Source organism: Fistularia commersonii, chromosome 17, assembly GCF_037954325.1.
Source record: "Fistularia commersonii isolate RoL2024-O1a breed Wild chromosome 17, RoL_Fcom_v1.0, whole genome shotgun sequence".
NCBI lineage: Eukaryota > Metazoa > Chordata > Actinopteri > Syngnathiformes > Fistulariidae > Fistularia > Fistularia commersonii.
In genome coordinates this window covers 6,795,874-6,816,847 of record NC_141300.1, presented here as the reverse complement: position 1 = coordinate 6,816,847, position 20,974 = coordinate 6,795,874, and the positions used below count along the sequence as shown (strand labels likewise).

General features: G+C 39.7%; 1 protein-coding gene across 1 annotated transcript; it reads right to left on the bottom strand.

Moving 5' to 3' along the window:
- Positions 1-707: 707 nt before the first annotated feature.
- On the bottom strand, positions 708-20,639 carry LOC147224895 (inactive serine protease PAMR1-like). Its single transcript, XM_086163404.1, has 14 exons — positions 20,478-20,639; positions 14,822-14,998; positions 13,183-13,308; positions 12,469-12,583; positions 10,056-10,273; positions 9,339-9,446; positions 6,750-6,920; positions 6,404-6,595; positions 5,359-6,189; positions 5,094-5,270; positions 4,332-4,398; positions 3,863-4,092; positions 1,953-2,311; positions 708-1,786 (listed from the first exon to the last, which is right to left on the bottom strand). Exons 1-14 carry the CDS (start codon positions 20,629-20,631, stop codon positions 1,217-1,219), a joined length of 3,495 nt encoding a protein of 1,164 aa, XP_086019530.1. The 5' UTR covers positions 20,632-20,639; the 3' UTR covers positions 708-1,216.
- Positions 20,640-20,974: the final 335 nt, after the last annotated feature.

Below are 20,974 nucleotides of genomic sequence, written 5' to 3'. Positions count from 1 at the left end.
CTCACAGTTCGATTTGTGTCCTACTTCACACACATATATTTTGTGTTGCTGCAAACCTCTTCCATTGATAAAAGGAGCTTGATGCTAAAGTTATGAATTCCAAAACAAAAGAAAACAATAGGACAGTAAAACACTGCACAATAACAATGATAATGATAAACACTTATCTGTGCTTCAAATCCTCTAGAAGGGAGTTTTTGCACTCAGTTCCATTTGTTTCCTCTTTACATACATTTTGGCCCTCTTGCTCTCCATCAAATTAAAAATAAATAAATTAATAAAAATGAAAGAAAAAAAAAAAAAAGGACTTTCACCCAATTACTTGATTTAAAATATTGACCCTTCCTGATTATCTCATTGTTCTTTCTGTGAAGAATAATTTTATGCTAGTAATCTTTTGGGAAAAATGAAAACTTCATTGATTCCGGTGGATTTACTAAATGAACCATCATTGACCAAACCAGTCCCCTGAATGGTGCACCTGAACACAGGATGGGGATTAATTTTTTTTATTTATCTCCCTTTTCTCAAAGACACAAATTCACAGCTGAACATTGGAGGAGGTTCACAATGGAAGTAATTGATTTAATTTGAGCACAGAGGAGGGAATTGAAATGTGAATAACATGCCCTGTTTATGACTGTGAATATGCTGCTTCTGTGACCTGGATTCATTTGCTGCACAAACTAAATGTGTTTAACAGAGTGAGCAGAAGGTGCTTTAACTTGCACACTCACGATAATTTTTAATTTACAAATATGAGTGCATCCATAATACACTTACTGTATCTTACACTGTAATCAACAATATTCATCCCCCACCCAAAGCATTACCGCACCCTGAAAGTGGTCTTGATGTAAAATGTCATGATCTGTCTGACTTAAGCACAATATTTACAACTCTTGAGTCAAATGAACTTAACGGATTTCATATATACAAACCAGTTATGAGTACAAAGCAATTATTTGGACTTGAAAATCTTAAACCTAATTGACAGAGCATAACATAACACGGGGGAATGATCATGCTCAGCACGTCCAGGGTGTTACCGCCTCCCTCAGTTAGAGCACTGTTCTGTCCAGTGTAGCTTCTGCATTTCAAAATGCTCTGATATATGAGAATAAGAAAAGAGTGGATTAGTAAACTAAGAACAAATGTACAGATAGATTTAAATATTCTTAGCCTTTGTAGGATCATCGTCAGCCATATACTAGAATTATTTCATATTGCTCTCTATCCAGTCTTTGAAATTGGATACACGTGTGTAGACCGTGTACAGGTCAGGATCGCAGTCCCCTTGGTCATAGCCAAAGCTTACAAGTCCCAGAAGCCTCCAAAGCCCTTTGGTCTCCCCCTGCACCTGCATGAAGCTGAGAGGGGGCTTCTGTGTGCTCTCAGAGAGGGCAGGGAGGACAAGAATTCCCCCTGTGTCAGCAGGGCATATGTTGGATGATCCATAATCTGGCTTCTGGCTGGCACATAGCATATTTTCTGTGACGCTAACTGGCACACCATTCCGAGCATATTGCCGCTCACACGGCACAACATCGGCAAGGTGAACAACACCGACCCTTGCCTTCTCATCGGTGCCTAAATTAGAGTCTGGAAGTAAAGACCAGCCTGTTACAAGTCCCTGCGCAACATTGACCTCTTCAGTTTTGCTGTCTGACAGGCAGAGGGGCAAGACATTCTCTCCAATCCTTGCTTTGTCCAATAATTTAAGAATAGCCAGGTCTGAGTCAAGGATATTGGGATCGTAGTTAGGGTGAACAACAATGGAGGCCACCTTGAAGAGAAAGAGACAAAGTGATTGGTTAGTTTCCTTTCCCAAGGATCATGTGAGGAAAGTGGACAAAGCTAAATGCTGAATGAAGTAAGACTCAACAATGAGATTGAAAGTGACAATGTTGGAAAAAATACAATACTAAAATAAATCTGAAAACTCAGCTTACCCTCAGGTGTTGGAGAGCTTTATTTTCCCTGTGATCATCACGATAGTGCTTCCCAACCACCACTTTTATTTTGGCTGCATTTAGAGGGTACATCTTCCCCAGCTCCGTCACACAGTGAGCCGCGACCACAACAGTCCTTTGGTTGACCAGAGCCCCACTACACACCAGCTGCCAGTCAGAGACATGTTTGTGGTTGCTTGGTCCTGCTCCACCATTCTTCTTAAAGGACCCTGCCTGGCTATCTTTCTTGGTCACCTTGGTCTCAAATCCATTGGTGGACTGGCGGTAGATGGCTGCCAGCCAAGGCCAGTGTGCCTCTGCAGGCCTCTCTGGGTCAAAGGTGGGATGCTTCCCACACACTGCCAAACGAGACAGGATAAGAGCATAGAAAGGGAAGGATGATTATCATGGGAAGGTCAGGTGAAAAAGAGAAAGACAGGGAAAAGTTAGACTTACACTGAACATGAACAAGCACCTATTTTTTTAATTGTCTTTCTTTCTGCAGGATTTGAAACTTGTTTGAAGAAACATGAGTGTTTGCTTTTTTGTTTGGCTCTTTTGAGTTTTTTTCCTGGCACAAAGGTAATACATACATGAAATGTACATATCTGTTGGTTTTTTATCATTTTGGTTTCTTTGCTTACTATCTGGCTTCACAGCTGACAGCAAAATACTAATTTCAATGTACAGGGAAATTCTTTTCCAGACTGTGTGTATAACAATAAAAACTTTGAATACTGAATCATGAATCATTAGCCCTGACAAAATATTAATACTCTAGGAGTGTGGACACCTTTGTAGGAAACAGAAACTGAACCCCAAGTTGCTCCTGAGAGTATGGTTACTGTCTGGCGTGGCAACTCTACCACCACTGGTGGTTGCCGGGTCCTGCTCCACCATGTGGGTGTGTATGTGACTTGGTGAATGTAATCCATTGTAACTTGTTGTGAAACCACAAGGTGATGAACACTGTATTAGTATGCAGTCCATTTACTCCTGAGTGAAAACACAATTTTCCAAGTTCCCCTATTCTCAGCAATTTTGTAACTTCATTCCGCAAATGTGCGAAGAATTCTGTAAAATAAAATGAACACTATCCTCTCACTTGTGTGGAGAAGATGGATCTTGCATATAATGTATGCCGAGCAATCACATTTCCGGAAAAATTACTTTTTGCAGTGAAAGGCTGCTGGAATAATTTAAGATCAAAGAGGGTAGAGGGGGAACTCCTGCGACTGTACTTTGTTATTCCCTCCAAACCACTAGAAAAATGTATGAACCAATCAAACACGACGCGAGAGTTTTTTTTTCCCCGTCCTCTCTTCTCACTGTGCTGGTTGAAAATGTCCAGATGTCCCATCTTAATTCTTCAGTACTGCGGCTAAATGAGCGCACACTCTGGTTATAAACTGGCAGGTCAGAATTTCATTATTCTTTCCATTATATTAGCACCGCCACCATGATTGAAAGTGCTCATTATTTACTGCTACAGAGGCACTTCTGAACTAAGATGAGATTTTTCAGTGCGCCTCACCACTTGAGAGAGACAGAAAAAGCCCTGGCAACAAGAGAAGTAGTTTTCACTATTGCCTCAGAGTTTTTATTTTTTAAATCTATTTGTTCATTTATGCATGCTTATTTTTTCATTCAATATTTATCCAACATTTATTTATTTTTATTGATTTATTTTTATGTAATACATTTCACTGTATATTTCTAAAGGCTATTGCTGCTGTTCATTGTCTACTTTATACTAATAGATTGATGTTTTTCAAGACACCGGGATGAAATATGTTTCCTTAACTTTGTATCAACATAAAGGTTAAATTTAAAATGTTTTATTTCATGCTCTGTGTAAAGCCGACCCGGTCTGGCTAGGCCAAATACTAGTGGTCTTCTGTTGCCCTCACCTGGTGAACAGGAGACATGACGTCCACTCCATTTCCCCGTTTTTAAGCAGGTGCGTCGAGGGCTGCCGTGGTGTTGGTAAAAAGGAGACACACAGTCATATTCGATATGTGTATAAAGGTGATGGAAACCTTGGGGGAGTTTTGACTGCACTGGTGGGCTTTTAATGGAGTCATCTGACCGGAGCTGGCGGCCGAGGCCAGAGGAAAAAAGTTTGTGCACCGGGGTCTTTCTGTGGAGGGAAGAAGGAGAGTGAATAACTTTTGAACAAAATAGATTTAATTGTACATGGAAATATGTGTGATTGTGTGGCTATCACTGCTTCTTTTGAGTGAATCACAATCGATGCATTGTGAGATATTGGACAAAAATGTGTGATTCACAGAAGTATATGGTGAGTGTTGCAGTGCTACCTAAGTTCAAGTGATTAATGTCATTAATCAATATATCAGATTGTCATGGTAAACATACCTGGATGGTGCTTGAGGCAGGAGAATTGTCTGTTTGACCAATTCTGAAACCTTTGGCTCCCGACATGCTAGAAATGTACATGCACATACAAACATATACACAGTGTTTTAAATTCTCACTGAATAATTTCATCAAGGTGTGCTGTATGCTGGGATATACTTCTACCAACAATTATGAGAAGACTAATCTTCAAATGTCTCCATTATGCTTCTATTATCAGTATCAAAGTGCAGAAAACAGCCCTGTCAGAAGTTTTGTGTTTCTGCTGGTGCTGCACCCTTTTTTTACCTATTAAAATTCCCATAACCCCTATCCATTTATGCTCCTCATTTATCTTACTCTATCTTAAACAATGCACAAAGCAGGGCTGGCTTGTAGTAAACATATCTTTATCAACAGCATCTTTCATCTAATATTACTTTGTAGAAAGACAGGAGTAAAGTTTTAATGTTTGAGGCCTTTCATGAGAAGTAAAACCAGAAGAAAGGGGGGAAAAACATTTTTAAAGCCTTAACATATTTTGACTTTATTATGTGATTGATTAGAATTGATTTCTAAATAAATCATATTTCATTTGAAGGAGTGTTGTTGCTTCAAATGAACTTATATAGCCAATTACCAATGTAGTTCCTAAGGGGTTCCTTAGGGGGAATAAAAAAAAAACCCTAGATGTCAAATCAATGTGAACCATCCTCAAGTCTCCAAACCATCAGATGCTATCAAAGGGAGTTGATTGAAAAATCAATTCAGAGAGATGTTCACCTCGGACACACAGGGGCTGTTTGCCGCTCCAGGTCCCGTTAGGCTGACAGCTGCGTCGGGCATCTCCACTGAGAGCATAGGAGTGGTTACAAACAAACTCCACGGCCTCGGGTTGGACCCCGGGCAACAACCGGTGATAGCCGTGGTATAGACGAGGCAGAGGAGGACAGCTGTTCTCTAAAGGATGAAACATAAGGTCAAAGGTGAGTCAAGATCAACGAAAAATGTTCCCATTTCATTCTTTTCAGTATACCTTGCCACCTACCAGGGATGCTTAGGTTAATTTCTTTTTCTTTCTCCTTCTGCTTTTCCAGATCATCCTTTGATTTCTCATCAGATGGCCCCGCCGTCTTGTTTTCTGTTCTCGCTGGCTGTTCTTTTGGTTTACCACTTTCCCCACCCCTTGCCCTGTACGTGGTATACTGTGTAACATTAGCTCCAGTGGGATCGACTTTCCCTCTTGGTTCTGGAGTTGTTATGCTTTTTTCTCTGATTGGGTCGCTGATATCTCCTGTTAATGTGTTGTTCTTTTTCCTTTCCATATCATGTATCTCCAATGTGTTGACTCCCTCTGCTATAACTGTCCTAAGTTTGGTGTCATTGGGGCCTACTTTGTCTGGATCTTTCTTTCCATTTACCTGCTCCTCTTTCTTCGCTTTCTCTTCTTGTCCTTTGTCTTTTATTGCCACGGTTTGCATTGTTCCTGTCTTTTCGGTATCCAGATGTTGATCTTGGTTGTCTTCTTTTTTCTCAGTGGGCTTTACTACATATGGTTCTTTCCTGTCAACCGTGTTGAGGCTGTTCTCTATTTTATCTCTGCTGCTTTCAGTAGGTTTTTCCAAGCCATTATTTTTCTCTTCTTCCATTCCTTCATTCCTGTCCTCAGAAACAGATTCATCTGTCAGAGTATGCTTATTTTCTCTGTTGACTGTTGCATTTCCCTCCTCAGTGATTAAATCTTTCCCAACTTCCCTGCCTTCTTTCGTTCTGTCTTTATCCTTTTGCTCTTTTTCTTTCGTTGTACTAATATTTTTACTGCCATATATATCTAATTCTTTGCCTTTGGCCTTTTCTGCCTCCGTGAGCGTATTATTCACTGTAAACAAAGAACAGTTTGAAAGATCATTACTGGATTGCCGGTCAGCAGGAAAGTCAAAATCTTCAAAGAATGCTGCTCATGACATAATGACTAATTTCCCCTTTCCCGTTAAACCCTATTATATTCACACAAAAAAATGTAATTATCCTTCATGTTATTTTCACCGACCGATCCAGCTCAGTGACTGATTATTCGAGGAACTTGACCGAACCTTTCAGACAAACAGGAGGAGTCCCGCTCCAGGTGTTGTTGGGAAGGCAGGTCCTCTGAGAGCTTCCACTGAGTTCATAGGGCTGGTGGCACAGATACTGCAGAGCAATTAGAACGTCATTTGGTCCATAAACCAAAAAGTGGTCTCCATGGGTTGGCTTGGCCGGTAGAGCACACAAGTTTTCCACTGGCACTGAACACAGATAGAAAAGTCTTATAGAAAACGATTAACCAGTCTTTTCCATATTCTGCATGGTCTCTGGGCTGGATCAGGCAGTCACTGACATGCCAAGACATACACTCTTTATGAGATTTTGAAGTACTTGGCTCCACATTTTTGGGCTTACCACACTGTGGGACAGGAGCACTCCACGAGCCATCGCTCAGGCAGATGGCAGTAGAAACCCCCCGAAGCTCAAACCCAGGGTCGCACCGGTAAGTGATGCGTGCTCCCGAGTGATGAAATACACCGTGTGTGGATCCATGGACGGGCACAGGAGGCCTTCGGCATCCCACCACTAGGTGGAAACACAGACATCCTCAGTTTGTTGGTGATCTTATAGTCGCAGGTGCAGTTTGCATTGTTCAAGAGGGCTAACTGAACCCCTAATAGGTTTTTATTGAATAAACATTTTGACCTGAAACCAATTGAATAAAACCTATAAAATCCTATATAAATATAATTGATTTTGGAATTTGACTAAATGGCTGTAAATATTACCTAAAAAAAATCCAGAAATATGGAAAATAAATACATAAGTATGATAAAAGAACAAATCAATATTCTCAAAAAAAATTAAGAGTTTAAGAGGCTTAATCTAAAAAATTCCACAGAAATCCCAGTTGGTACCGCCTCACAGTAATAGACCACACAAACAGGCTTTAACTGACTCCTAGTGTGTGCAGGTCAGACAGGTAGCCTATTAAACTAACACTTCCAGGCTTATTATTCTTAGTTCTAAAACATCCAGAGCTTTAAACACACAGCTTGCTGCCTGAGAGGTTCAGTAATGAATTATTTCACCCACTGTGTGTGAGATGTGAACAATTCACAGCAGGATACCAACATATGGCTTGTAAACTGCGAAAAACACCACACTCAATAAAAAGGCTCTAGTCAAACTGTTCAATTTTGAAGCATCGTTAAAGTGGAATTTTGCCAAAAAGACCTTGGAGAGAGTCATTCTTTGATTGTGGCCTACGTTGTGCAACACTGTTACATCTGTAAAATAAATATCTCAATTTCAAAACTGGAGAAAAATATTTATATTGGTCTTTTCATAAAGAGAGATGTGTGGTTTCAAAATTTACAACATGTTAGTTTTGAAGTTATCAGTTATCATATTAGAGCGCTTTCTGTGAGATGATCCCTCAGGAAATCTGTGGTGTTGAATTTGCATTTGGTTAGAGACATGAGATGCTCTGCCAGAGATTTTACAGCCACAAGCTGAAGAAACTGCCCCGATCTGAAAGGTTTCTTTTACAACTCCGTCTTCAATTGCCTTCAGAATCAAAAAAGCTGTTGCCTAAACACAAGTGGAGAGCAAATGTAGTTTGCCTCCTTTTGATGGTAAAATGTGAAATACATGTGCTCCCTACTGAGTTGTTTCTTATTCAAATAAAAAAGGATTGTATACTGCATGTCAGATTTTACCCGTAGATGTGATGGGATGAGTGCGGTATTGTTACAGAGGATTTCTAACATCCTGTACACACTGTAAGTAAATCAACATTCCTTTCATTAATACCTTGGAAACTATGTTAAATGCTCAGCTCCAAGACAAATCAACAGATTGAAATCTGCCTGAGAGCAAAAAGAAAATATTTCCTATCTTTAGAAACCATGACAGCATGTCAGATTATCATATAAGAGTCTGAATTTTAGCTCGGGATTCTAACAGATGGCAGTTTAAAATACGTCCAGCGGCAGGTTTACACTTAAAACTCTCCATTTAACTGTCAGGCAGAAATGTAGATGGAGGGATATCTATGAAATGTCCTATATCAGTGTCACTCCGGCTCCCTTGGCATAAAATGAACAGCAGAAGATTCCTGATGGGAATACAGATGAATGCACTCTGTGTGGAATGAAACTACAGCCTCTTTTACGTGCATCTTCTCTAATGGAAAAACTGGCTCGTGTTATAAAAGTAGAATTGTTTTTCCGGTTGGGTTTATAGACCTCCGATTTAACCCTTAAAATGACAACACAAAAGTGGTGTGTTTTTTTGTAGGTTGGTATTGAAAGTGTATGAGTTACAAAAACACAAACCAGGGTCCAGGTGCCCATTAAATATAAGATTTTGACAGGTGACAAGGACACACCACACCCTGAGGGTGAAGAATGTTTTCCTAATAGTACTAAATCCATACAATAAATCTCATTATTCTCAGTCCTAACAATATAGCTGATGTATATTTTTTTCTTTTATTCATTGCTGGAGTTTGTTTCTTTGTTTTTGTATTTCACTTCCTCCAAAGCTCCTTTCCTCTTTGTCCCACTCACATCATCTGTCTTCTTTCTACTTCGATATGACCTCATGAATCCATGATCAATGCACTTCAGCTCCTGAACACACATAAGCCGAATGGCCGTTTTGTAATTGCAGTTTTACTTCAAATTTTTTTTGTAGGCAAAATCTGGTTAAAATCAAATGAAGGACATCCAGGGATTTAAGTCAGCCTTAACCTAGATATTCCTGGACCAAAAAAACTTGAAATGTTTGTCATGACTGGTTGTGCTGGGTATGTGAGGTAATTTATGAGGAACTGTGAAATGTATGAAACGTATCTAGAGATTCCAAATGAGGTGGAAAATTCAAGTCATGCCAACAAAGAGTTATATTGAACCTGTAGGCCATTTTCTTCTTTCTCCGTCCCCCATGTCAAAAATAAACTTGTTCATGGCTGGCACTGAAGTTACACAGGAAACTCACCCTGTTCACACCTCTTGCCCGTGTAGCCAGCCAGACAGGCACAGTGATAGGTGTAAGAACTGTCCAAGATACAAGTTCCATCATGCAGGCAAGGAGAGGAGCTGCAAGCTGTAAAAATGGCAGACCAAGTCATAAGGGCACATAAAGAAACAATGCATGCATTTGTGGTATACTATATACACACACACAAGACCGGCTATTCACACCAGGCTTAAAACTGGCCCGATTTCATTTACTTTTTCCTTTGCCTCTTCTTCATGCGTGTGGGGATTTCTACATAAACAGCTCTGTTTACATTGCTAAATATGGCTTTGCAGCAGGCAAACTTGTGTGTTTTCATGCGTGTGCTTGATTTTAGTTTCGAGCTTCAAGACTGATGACAGTCTTTTGGAATAATGAGACATTTTAAGGCAGTGAGTGGCATTGGCCTGGAATAAGGTCTATTTCTAAACATGTAGATTTCAGTCATGGGCTATTAAAGGGTTTTATTACTCTCACGACTCAAGAGTGTTTTGGAGTTTTGGGAATTGTCTCTTGTTTACATTTGTTTTGGCGCGGTACTCAAAGGAGGCTCTTCACTCATTCAGCTCTTTCATAATGGGCTTTAAATAAAGACAGACTCCCTCTCGTTTCTTTGTTGGAATAAAAAAATAATTAGCCTTTATGATTTAATCAAAATGAAAATAGTATTCGCTGGTATTTCAAGTACTGACATACCTGAGCTCTCCTGGAAAGTGGCAAAGAAACCATCGAAATTCTTGTAGCCATCAGACACAAACAGTATATGCAGCTTGTTGCCGGAGCTCTGAATCAGAGCGGGTCTGTTATTCCCACAGAATCGTCCAATAACACGGGAGTTGATGCTGTCACCGTCTCGGACCTCCACATAGTCATAGCGACAAGAATGGTGCCACTCCAGACTTAGCATCATGAACCTGTAGGTGTAACGATTAGTATTAGAATAAATAAATAAAAGGAAATGGGCAAATAAATACAATACAGTGAATCTTCTGGATTATAAAAACACACCTGTAAGGCTTGGCAGCTGACTTGGCAGTCAACTAATGATGCGTGATTCATTTTACCACACCACAAGGACTGTTGCTATTTACGGTGCGTGAGATATGCATCTCAGTTTTACAAGGAACCATATTAACTGAAGTCCTAAAGTAGTATTTTAATGATTTTTAATTTTGTTTATTTGCATGAAATTAACATCTATCTCTGTTTTTGAGGGTTTTCGAAGCTCAACCCAAGTATCAACTTTTTATCCTTAATATGCTCAGTGGCCAGTAAGAAGTAAATGCCACAAAGTGGTATTAAAGTTGACTTTTTTTATAGCTGTGAAATATTCAAAGCAGCCAATTCCCCAAAAAGGTGACTTTTTCTTAAATAAAGGGACAGCACATCGTTCCTAGGTTATGACACAGCAATTTATGATATTGTCTGATACACTCTCTCAGAGCATGTTAGAATATGACTTTAAATGGCATTATTAACTGTCAGTAGACATTTGCACAGTCTTTCACTCAACAAGTGGTTTCACGCAAGTGTGACAACTGAGGACAAACAAAAAAGCATCCTCTTTGTACAACTCCAAATTTCAGATGTAATCTTTTTAAAATTAGAGGAGATGAGGGACTGAGGAACTCTGAAGAAGATCTTTGGCAAACTTTCAGCTTCTCTGATTGCATCCTTTTATGTCCACCCCTTGTGTCAAGGAAACTTAGACTAATGTCTCCACTGCTAGCTGATGTTCGCCTGGAGCAGCTCCTCTTAGTAATAATTCAGTCAATATGTCAATGCTATAGTGAAGCAATGCCATACCCACAAACAGATATATATGGAAAATATCCAAGTTGCCCAACCGTTAAAATTACCTTTTTTTATCATTGTTCAAAGTAACTCAGTTCAGTTTATTTATTTATTTTTTTATGTATTTTTCTATCTATTTTGATTTGTATCGAAAAGGAAACAGAATTTGATACAAAGCATGTTTATTGTCATCTGAGGTTACGTAACGGCTGGGTATGCATGCAAGTCAAAGCCAACAGCTCTAAAGTTTCATGCAAAGCCTCATGGAAGACAGAAAAAGGACTTTTCTGCATTTCTGTGTGCTACGGCGGATTTGAAATGTATGGGTCACTGATGTTGTTCGAAAAGGGAGGGGGGGAAACACAACCCAGTGCACTGCTGTTACAAGCTGTATTTGTAATGGAGAAAATGACTAAAATAGACAGTTATCGCAGAAAAGGAATAACAAAATGGCCTTGTTTGCGGTTTCCAAATTTTGCTGTAGACTTACCATCTGTTCATGACACACATCTTGCAGAGACGGTGGAAATTTGACTCGAGCACGCAAGGATTTAATAACTTTTACAGGTGGACAATGAAGAATTGCTCATGACCCGCCAGATACAAGTGGATAGTTTTCATATCTACAGTATATGTGTGTGCCTGTTTGTGTGTGCATGAAATTAAATAAAGATAGGTAGGTAGGTAGGTAGGTAGGTAGGTAGGTAGGTAGGTAGGTAGATAGGTAGATAGGTAGATAGGTAGATAGGTAGATAGATAGATAGATAGATAGATAGATAGATAGATAGATAGATAGATAGATAGATAGATAGATAGATAGATAGATAGATAGATAGATAGATAGATAGATAGATAGATAGATAGATAGATATTTCCAAAATGCTATTAAGAATGAAAAATTAGCCCAGTTTACTAAATTGTTCTGTTTACATGTTTCAATGTCATTGATTTTTTTATATTCTAACAATTCATTCTTGATGGGTGCAGCTATAAAGCAAAAAGAACGGTCTGGGTGTATTATATTTACATAGATGATACAGATGAACTGAAGTGGACTGCAATGGTTATTTACGACCACTGAAATTGCAGCTCAAGGAAAACATGATGTAACTACGGGCTCTTCTCCCTCTTTGCTTAAAATAATAACACAAGCCTGAGACATAGAACATATAACATAATTAAATCAATAAGAAAGCCTCACAGTCTGCATAGATCTTGAGAACATTCCTTATACAGTACATGAAATAATATTTTATTATTGAGGGAAGATATATCAGAACCAATTCACAGCTCAGCTACAAATTTACAATTTTACCTGAGTTCTATTGTAAAGGGATGGTCCACTTGTATTGTCCACTCACAATGAGCATTGGTGGGGTAAGTTTCCAACACCAGGTGGCCTTGCCGTTTCCGAATCAGTCCCCCACACTCTGAGGAAAATAAACAAATAGATAGAAATAAAAAAAATAAGACAGGAAGAAATTTTATTTGGAAAGTTGTCCAGGCTGTTTTGGATCAATTTAGCTCTCACACACTTTTAATTGCAGTTTAATTACGATTTTAAAGGTCTATATTCAGCAACTTTGGTCACTGTTCAGACTGAGAGTAATTACATTTGAGATCCCAGAGCCACTGTAAAATACCTCGAAAGTGCAACAGCATCAAGAAACGTAATACACCCAAGGGAAACAAAAAAAAGCTTTCAAAAGGCTTTGCCTTTAATTAAATGTGTACTGTGTTTCCCCCCGTGGCACATTTTGAGAATGCTATACAATCCAAATATAACATATTCATTAGGTAAATGGGAATCCTAAATCTCATCTCTGACTATCATGCAGTTCCTCACTGAAAAAAAAAAAAAAAAACAACTCCCGGGCCGTCTTCCAAGCTGGCACGTTGTCTCAACAGAAGATAAGTCAGCAGAGAAGGAAAGAACAGTGGGTTCTTCTTTATACTAAAGGAGGGTATTAACTCAGAACACAACTAAAAACACGCAGTATTTGGTAATTAAGCAGACAACATCACTTACGCTTGCAGTCACCGCCGGACCAGCCAGGACGGCATTCTGCACAGTACTGGCCCCTGATGAAAAAGTCGTCTCTGGGACCCCATGTCCCGTTGTTGCAGCGTTTACAATTCTCAAATATGCTGCATCCTGTAGAAGCGAGCAGTCAGGGAGGTTTTAAGGCTTTTATAATGCGAGTAAACGGAAAAGGGTTCACGATATAAAAAAGTAGAGACAAGCCATCAAAAATGCAGTCAAAAGTATGTTTAATATGAATTGAATCTGCAATGTGAAATGTATTATGCACATTATTATGCAAGTTATTACTTTTGTGCCAAATGTTCTGTTTTCTGAGGAATGTCTCAAGAATGGGGCTAATTACTGGGAATATGAAATACAACTCTTTTGCCCCAACTCAAGCCAAGGCTTCATTCAACCACGACTGAGTCCGACTCAGAGGAATCAGTCTAAAAAAGAAGCTATCCAAGAGTTTGAAAACAGACATAGTTGATTCACACCCACTGTTTTCTGTTGTTGTACTATCCTCTTATTGGACAATGAATACAGTCTTATTTGACAAAAAAAATGATTTTATAGTGAAGATTAATAGATACAAAGAGGACAAGTTGTGAATTTTTGTAACCCAATTTGTCATCATGACTGACAGCCCTTTCCCAAATAGATTTTCTGCTTTTGGCATATTTATATGAAAGTAAAATATACAGTGAATACCCCTGGCACTTATTAATGTGTAAACAAAAATGTCCTATTGGTGTGAATGGGTTTGACTCCACTGAACACAGAATAACATATAGGATGGGAATTCCAGGGCAAATGGAAGGGGAAAAAACAAAATCACACTGGAGCAATAAATTGAGTGCTACTTACACTGTATTTTAAATAAACACTGCTAAACTCATCACAATCATCCTTCTCTCCAAGATTACCCAAACATGTGTCTGCTTCCTGAAATAGAAACATGGTGAAAGCCCCTTGAAAGATTTTCCCGAGTGGATGGATTTTCGCTGAAGAGGGAACTCTGTACAAGGTGCAAAGAGGATGAAGTGCAACGCCAGACCTGAGTACAGGTATGCATTGTTACACTGTATACGCAAGATATGTACACCTGGAGGCATATGAACTACATGACTGTGTTTGTGAGTACATTATAGGTTTTTATAGTGAACCTCGAGGCAGAACTATTCTCTCTCACCAGCTGTTTTTTTTGCCTATGAAGACAAACATGAAACAGCTCGTGTGATATTCTTTGTGAACGTTACGTACACGAAACCGATGTATAAAAAACAAGAATTTGAATGCAAATCATGGAACAAGCCAGTACAGACAACCTTGTGTATTCTTACATAGGGTCACGCTTTTTGCTCTCACAATTATGCGATTGACTGAGGATAGAATTACATGTAGTTGCTACGCAGATTAAAAGAGAGACAAATATACACGTCAGGTTTAAATCATGCTATTTTTGTCACCACTGGTAGAATGCGACAATTAATTTAAAATAAAAAAAAAATGAAATTGAATTCAGGATGTACAAATATTCAGATATCATCAGTCATGAGCCATACGGACTGCACGCTCTGTGACAATGTGCGGCGGTTAAATGTACCGCAAACCTCACTTTGACTACTGAAGATTTCTGTACCTGGATGAAAGATGCAGGGGTCACACTCGTTGATGGCGTTGCGGCAGCAGGGAACGGCGTAGCCCACCGGAGCCCCCTGGATGGGGCATTTACAGCGAATGACATCATACTCACAGCAGCTCCTGCACATTACATTCCACTCGGGACCGGGGCAGTTGTCCAACAGATGTCTGTAATCTGGAGAAAAAATGCTACTTCAGGGGTGTCAATCGTATGCGTTTGTGTAAGGGGGGTATTGAAATGGTCATCATAGAGCTGAGACAACTGGAGGATGTCGAGGTTTTTTTGTTTGTTTTTTTTTTACAAAGGAGGTAGGGATTTTTTTTCAAGAGATTTTCAAGAGTCACTTGTTCTTTCCGCTGCCATGCAGCAGAAAGTTCACCCACAAGAAAACACAAGTGTCACAGTAAGTTACCGTGTCAGTGTATTTGAGCGGTAAATTACATCAGGAGTCATTAACATGCCGAGATAAAGTCAAGTTCCTGGGATATTTGTTCCCAAAGAAAAAAACCTGTTATTGGATTGTTAACTGGTGTTTAAGATATTATGTAACGACAGTTTTGAAAAAGGACAGACGAATGGAAAGTCTAATGCAGCATTTGTGGACGAACACCTAACAGGAGCTGCACTTTAAACTTGCCGCAGGTTTCCCTTTGCATCCAGTCTGGAACCCCCCTCCACTTCTACAATCATACGCACGTAATGTCAAATTGAAAACACAAGGTGCTTGGATTTGTCGCTGAAGGCATACATGCACATTTTTTTAGTTTATTGTTCTCTCAGGTCCTTTATATTCCAAAGGTAATCCAGAGGATAGAACAATACAAACACAGATGCACCGACACACAAAACAACAACCTCAAGTTGCAATACTTTCTGCAAACAGCCAGAAAGCATACCATGTTTGTTGCCAATTTACATTAATAATCCCAATTTACACCTCCGTGACAAAACAACCTGGATATCTTCACAAAACTTTTCCTCCGGTACTAAAAGCACACTGATGTATGTCACTGATATCATTATAAATAAGCCGGCAGGCAAATTTAATCAATGACAGAACTTCTGTTTCCCAAAACCATGCTCTTGTTTTCTTTTTTTCGGTCATTTATTCATATGAAACAATGTGCTTAGCAGGATAACCATAGTAACTATGATAATAAGTTAAGTCAGAATTTAACAATATGATGTGCGCTCTTTGAAGACATCGCTGGCACAGCATGTGATCAGGGTCTCTATCATTAAACATGTCTCTCACTGTTTTGCCACCCACAATGCGAGACCTCACAAATCCAATCCCTGTCACTTTACCAGTCTTGCAAAGAATCTTCTAACGCCTCAGCCTTTTCCTTTTTTTTTTCTTTTTTTTTTTTTCCAAACATAGCAGATTTTCTTGCATTGTCTTATTTGGTTCAACTTGGCACGTCAGCCCGAGACGAAGACAGAGTTTCTGCCCGGATTGTCATTTTGTGGATTTCTGTTGACCAAGCGTGAGAGCCACAAACATCCACAGCACAGTTACGGCTGGAGAGTTGAAAGAATTGAAGATGAGAATATAATACAGTACAAGGAGTGCCATTTTCCATTTGAGGACCGAGATAGAAATGGCTTTTTAAGGATGGAACCGACATTCCTTTTCAACCACAGTAAATAAAATCTTATATTTGATTGTAAATATTATAACGCAAGACTAATCCAGGCTTTTAACCCGTTCACTGTCAAAAAATACAACACACAAGATAATAGCTTCATCCTGTGAATAAAAAATCATTATATTTGTCGTATATACATTATTTTTGGGTCCTGGTTTGTCTCTCGTGGTTGTTCTATCACTTTCACTTGTTGATTCAAGATTTTGACCGCTTTTTTGCCACGCTATCTTGCTCTTTATGATTTTCAAATAAACCATGCGACCCAAAAGACATCAGCTGCAGACGAGACAAATCTTAGGATGTACTGTCACTGTGCCGCTTCAGTATTTGGTCCAAAAGAACTACATGGTACAATGTCAAAGCTATTGGTAAAAGTTAAAAGCAGTGTTTTAAGGGGGAGATCACAGGGAGATTGATTCAGGCTGATACTGTCACTATTTCAAAGACTGGTTTGCTGGTTTTCTGGTGAAGTTTATAAAGAAAACTGACCTGTGAGACTGGGCTGGCCTGCTAATCCGGGTATATCTGCCAAATATCTTGTAAAACAGTAAAAGGCCAGTATCTCACACTTGCTCTCAGCTACAGAGCAGAAACTAAGTTGAAATAACATGTACCTAAGGTAGGGGATTTCTTTTTCAGAATCACCTCAGGCACAGGAGGACGTCCAGGTAAAGTTAATGTCAAAGAATAAATTTCCCGATTACAACACAATGTTTTCTTAATGTGCCTCCTTGAGATAAATAAACAGAAGAAGTGTTGTATTCAGCATTTCAAATTCCTAACCCGAGGCTCTTTTTTTTTTTCCTCCCTCTGAGGCATGAGTCAGACATCTTCCTCCAAGTTCTGGAAACAGCCTGGAATGCATCTTTATCTCTTTTGGCATTATAATACCTCTTACTAATAAGTCATTACTAAATCCAAACACCAGAGCTCACTTGTATATAATTGTGTTTTGGCCTCAACCCCAGCAGTTAGAGTTTATACATTACAGTAAAAAGCTAACTGCCTCATTACAAACATACACCTGAGGTTTCTGGGCCAAAACCAGCAGGTTGCACCAAAGTGGACAGTAACTATTTAGTATCGCATTTTATGGTTTTACAGAGTTGTGTGTGGAGGAGGTGGGGATGGTGGGTCCATGCATATGTATATATGTGCGAGAAAAATCCTACCAGCAAGTGCGTGATTGTGCATGTTGGATGCACAGTTAAAGCACAGGGTCATTCAATACAACTGACAAACAAGTGGTTATGCTTGCAATGCATTTTGGTCTTCCAAAACAAGCATCACAATGCTATGTGTTACTCTTAGTGCTGATGTTACCCGGCTTTCCCCCCTGGGTTATATAACAGCTATTTGACTTTTTTCCATTTCCAGATGTTGAGCTCCTGAATGTACACGCACGTCAAATTGAAAATTAAAACAGAAATAAAGCAGGCTTCATGAAAGACAGTGTGCCTCACAGTGCTCTCTAACCAATCTGAAGCTTCAAAGGTCTACTGCTGTTGGTGGCTGCGGCTCGGCTGGACATCTTTGATGTGAATCCAGGGACTGACATCATGAACAACAGGAGCACCGATGTGCTCATGGAAATTGGCCCCTGTTTTCTGAGTCCACCAGTTGTTTGACCCTCTGTCTTCCCATATTGCCTACTTGAGAACTCTAAAGCCTGACCTTTGCTTTGAACAAAGAGTTTCACACTACTGTTTCATCCAGTGTAAGCTTCTCCTTTAATTTTACTCCTTATGTCCCTTTAATCTTTACATGTAAATTATTCACAAGCAGGGAAAAAACAGCATCACTGCATTAGAACATGTTTTTCATCAGATTCTACCACTGCAGAATTTTTCCGGTAAGTAAAACATGAGTTACACTTTTGTAGATCAATCCATGTCTATATCCTGCAAAGGACAAATGAACATTTCAGCATCTACCTTTTATAAAAGGTTTAAAAATGTGAGAGTCGGATCACATTTGTCGTTACATATTGCTTTCAAAACAAAGTGCATTATTGATTCAAGAAGCAGTTATCATTGCTGCGACCAACCGTTATCTGTGGCATTTGCTCCAGTTATCGCCTGGTCGTCTTTTTCTTGCTCGTTGCTAAGACGCAGAATCTTATCATCATTGTCTCTCATCTTACTAAACAGCCACATTAATCACGGTTAAGCTATATTTAGATTCTGACAGCTGTGTACAACTGGAGGGGGACAGAATTAAATGATAACCCCTGTATAATTCAATGTATTTTTCAAACTGAAATGCCAATTTAGCGATCACAGCCTCATCCTTGTGATACCCACGCAAGGTTGATAGACTCTTTAATGCAATACATCTACTTCTTTTAGAACTCCCCATATTTAGTTTCTCCTGGGGAGAAACAAAATGTTTGTAAATGTACATGAACCAAGCCATTACAGTAACTAACTGACATGGTGGCATGCTGGTTAATGCAACCCTATTGGGTCCAACAAAAGTACCTGTGTTTCCTGTGAACATTCTGACCCAATACAGTACATTGTGTATCCACAATTAGAAACACAGATTCTTCTACATGAAAAGGTGCTCATGTAGCCATAATGTGTCATGGAAAAATTGTATTTGCGACAGCTGTGAGTGTGTATGTGCATGTATGTGCATGTATGTGCACATGCACAGTTCCTGCACACTGCCCACAGCAGCTGTCTGGTATTTTGAGGTCAGATTTATTTTACTATCATGAAACAGGGGAAACTCCCCCAGGAGCTCTGTGGTCACTTTGTATCTGCATATCGTCTTATCCCAATTATCATCATGTAGAAGGCCTGAAATAAACCTCATTTGCCATGAAACCACAACCCAAATAAAATACAAACTATGGATGTCCACATACCGATATGTAGGTCAAAGAGCAGAGGATGTAAACTGCATAAACTTGAACTCTGTCTTGAAATTGAGTAACTTTCCAAAACCAGAAGTCATTTTTTTTCCTCTGAAAATATATTTTCAGATCAAGCTAGGTTCAGTGATGTCGAGTTAGAGCCGTGAAAAAATGAAGACGGAACAAAATATGCGCTCTCATTCCTACTTTAATGTCAACAAGCTAAATTAGGAAGTAAACACACTTTTGTTTTTGAGATGCCAAATAGAAAATATCTATCATCAGCTGATTATTCTGATTACAAAACAACCGCTGAGTCAAAGTGAGTCACCTGGCAAGCAGTTGCATCGGCGAGAGGGAACTCTCTTAATCGCTTCAACTTAGAGCTCTCCAGCTCTTTGCCACATTTACCAACTTTACAAATTGACTGTATCATTTTACAGCGGGTTTCCTTGGAAAAGGACTTGGAGAGAGAGCAGAGGCTTGGTTGGGATTCTTGAGAGATCGTCTATGGTGCAAACACAAACTCCGCCAGGGTGATCGACACCGAGTTGACTCATGACTTCCTGCAGTGGTTCGATTGGTCACTCGGGATAAACAGACACCAACTCACCCATAGAACACTTTGAAACTCCAAGGCAAATTCTGGCGAAAAGAAAACCCAGTGCCAAAAGTCTGAAAGTGGCTATAAGACTCACATGTATTCCAAGGAATGTGTGACAACATCCAACTGCTTTTTAGTAACAGAGTAGAAAAACAATCTCAATTCTACACACACATCTAGCAAAACAAAAGAAGAGAAATCACAGCCACAGGTTTTTTTTCACAGGATGATAAACACAGACATGCAGGATGAACCCTCACCCTCTCTCTCTCATATTAAAAGCTGTAAAAGAGAAACTTTGCATAAACTTGCCAGAACTTTTTTTTTTCTACTTTATTTAGCTGTGTAAAACATCAGTTTCTGTGGGTCTTTGCTCACTAGTTCTGCTGGATGCTTTTAAAGGATTGTGGGGGAGAGCAGATGAAGAGAGCTGACGCCAGCTTTTTGAGAACAAAGAACAGCACAACAAGAGGTTGTGCCAAACATAGGGATGGAAAGAGAAAGCGCGGCTCGGAAGGTAACGTCTTGTCAGTCTCTTACCATAGGGCCAACATTTCCCCTGGGGTACGAAGATGAGGAGGGAAATGAAGAGGACCAAGCATACCCTTCTTTGGATAAAGGTGCTGAACCAGGGGGTTGCGTGGGTTACCCCATGGGTTTGCCCCGGCTGCAGTCCCAGTCCTTCAGACAGCATGCTGCCGTCTGGAACTCTGTTTACTTTCTGAACTCAGCTGACATCACCTTCTCTCAGCCCTTCCGTGCTTCCCGCCCCCTCCCTCCATTCCCCTCTCCCGGTCTCTCTCTCTCTCTCTCTCTCTCTCTCTCTCTCTCTCTCTCTCTCTCTCTCTCCAAATCTCCTTCTTCTCCCTGAGTCTTTCTCCCACTTCTCTTGGCTTCAGGTTACAAGCCAGACTCACAAGCGGTTCCACTTGGAGTAGTTTCCCTAAAACCCGGCTCAACTAAGACGAAGACGTCATTTTTCTTGAATGAATGCAGGATCCATTATGGTGTGTTTAAGTTATTATGGTTGTTATGTT

Bases quoted from the DNA above. Each gene is read 5' to 3' on its own strand.
- LOC147224895 (XM_086163404.1), bottom strand. From the start codon at position 20,631: ATGCTGTCTGAAGGACTGGGACTGCAGCCGGGGCAAACCCATGGGGTA. The intron at 13,309-14,821 runs GTACAGAAATCT...TCGCTTCTACAG, and splicing joins CCCCTGCATCTTTCATCCAG to GATGCAGCATATTTGAGAAT. The intron at 6,596-6,749 runs GTAAGCCCAAAA...ATCTGTGTTCAG, and splicing joins TGCTCCTGTCCCACAGTGTG to TGCCAGTGGAAAACTTGTGT.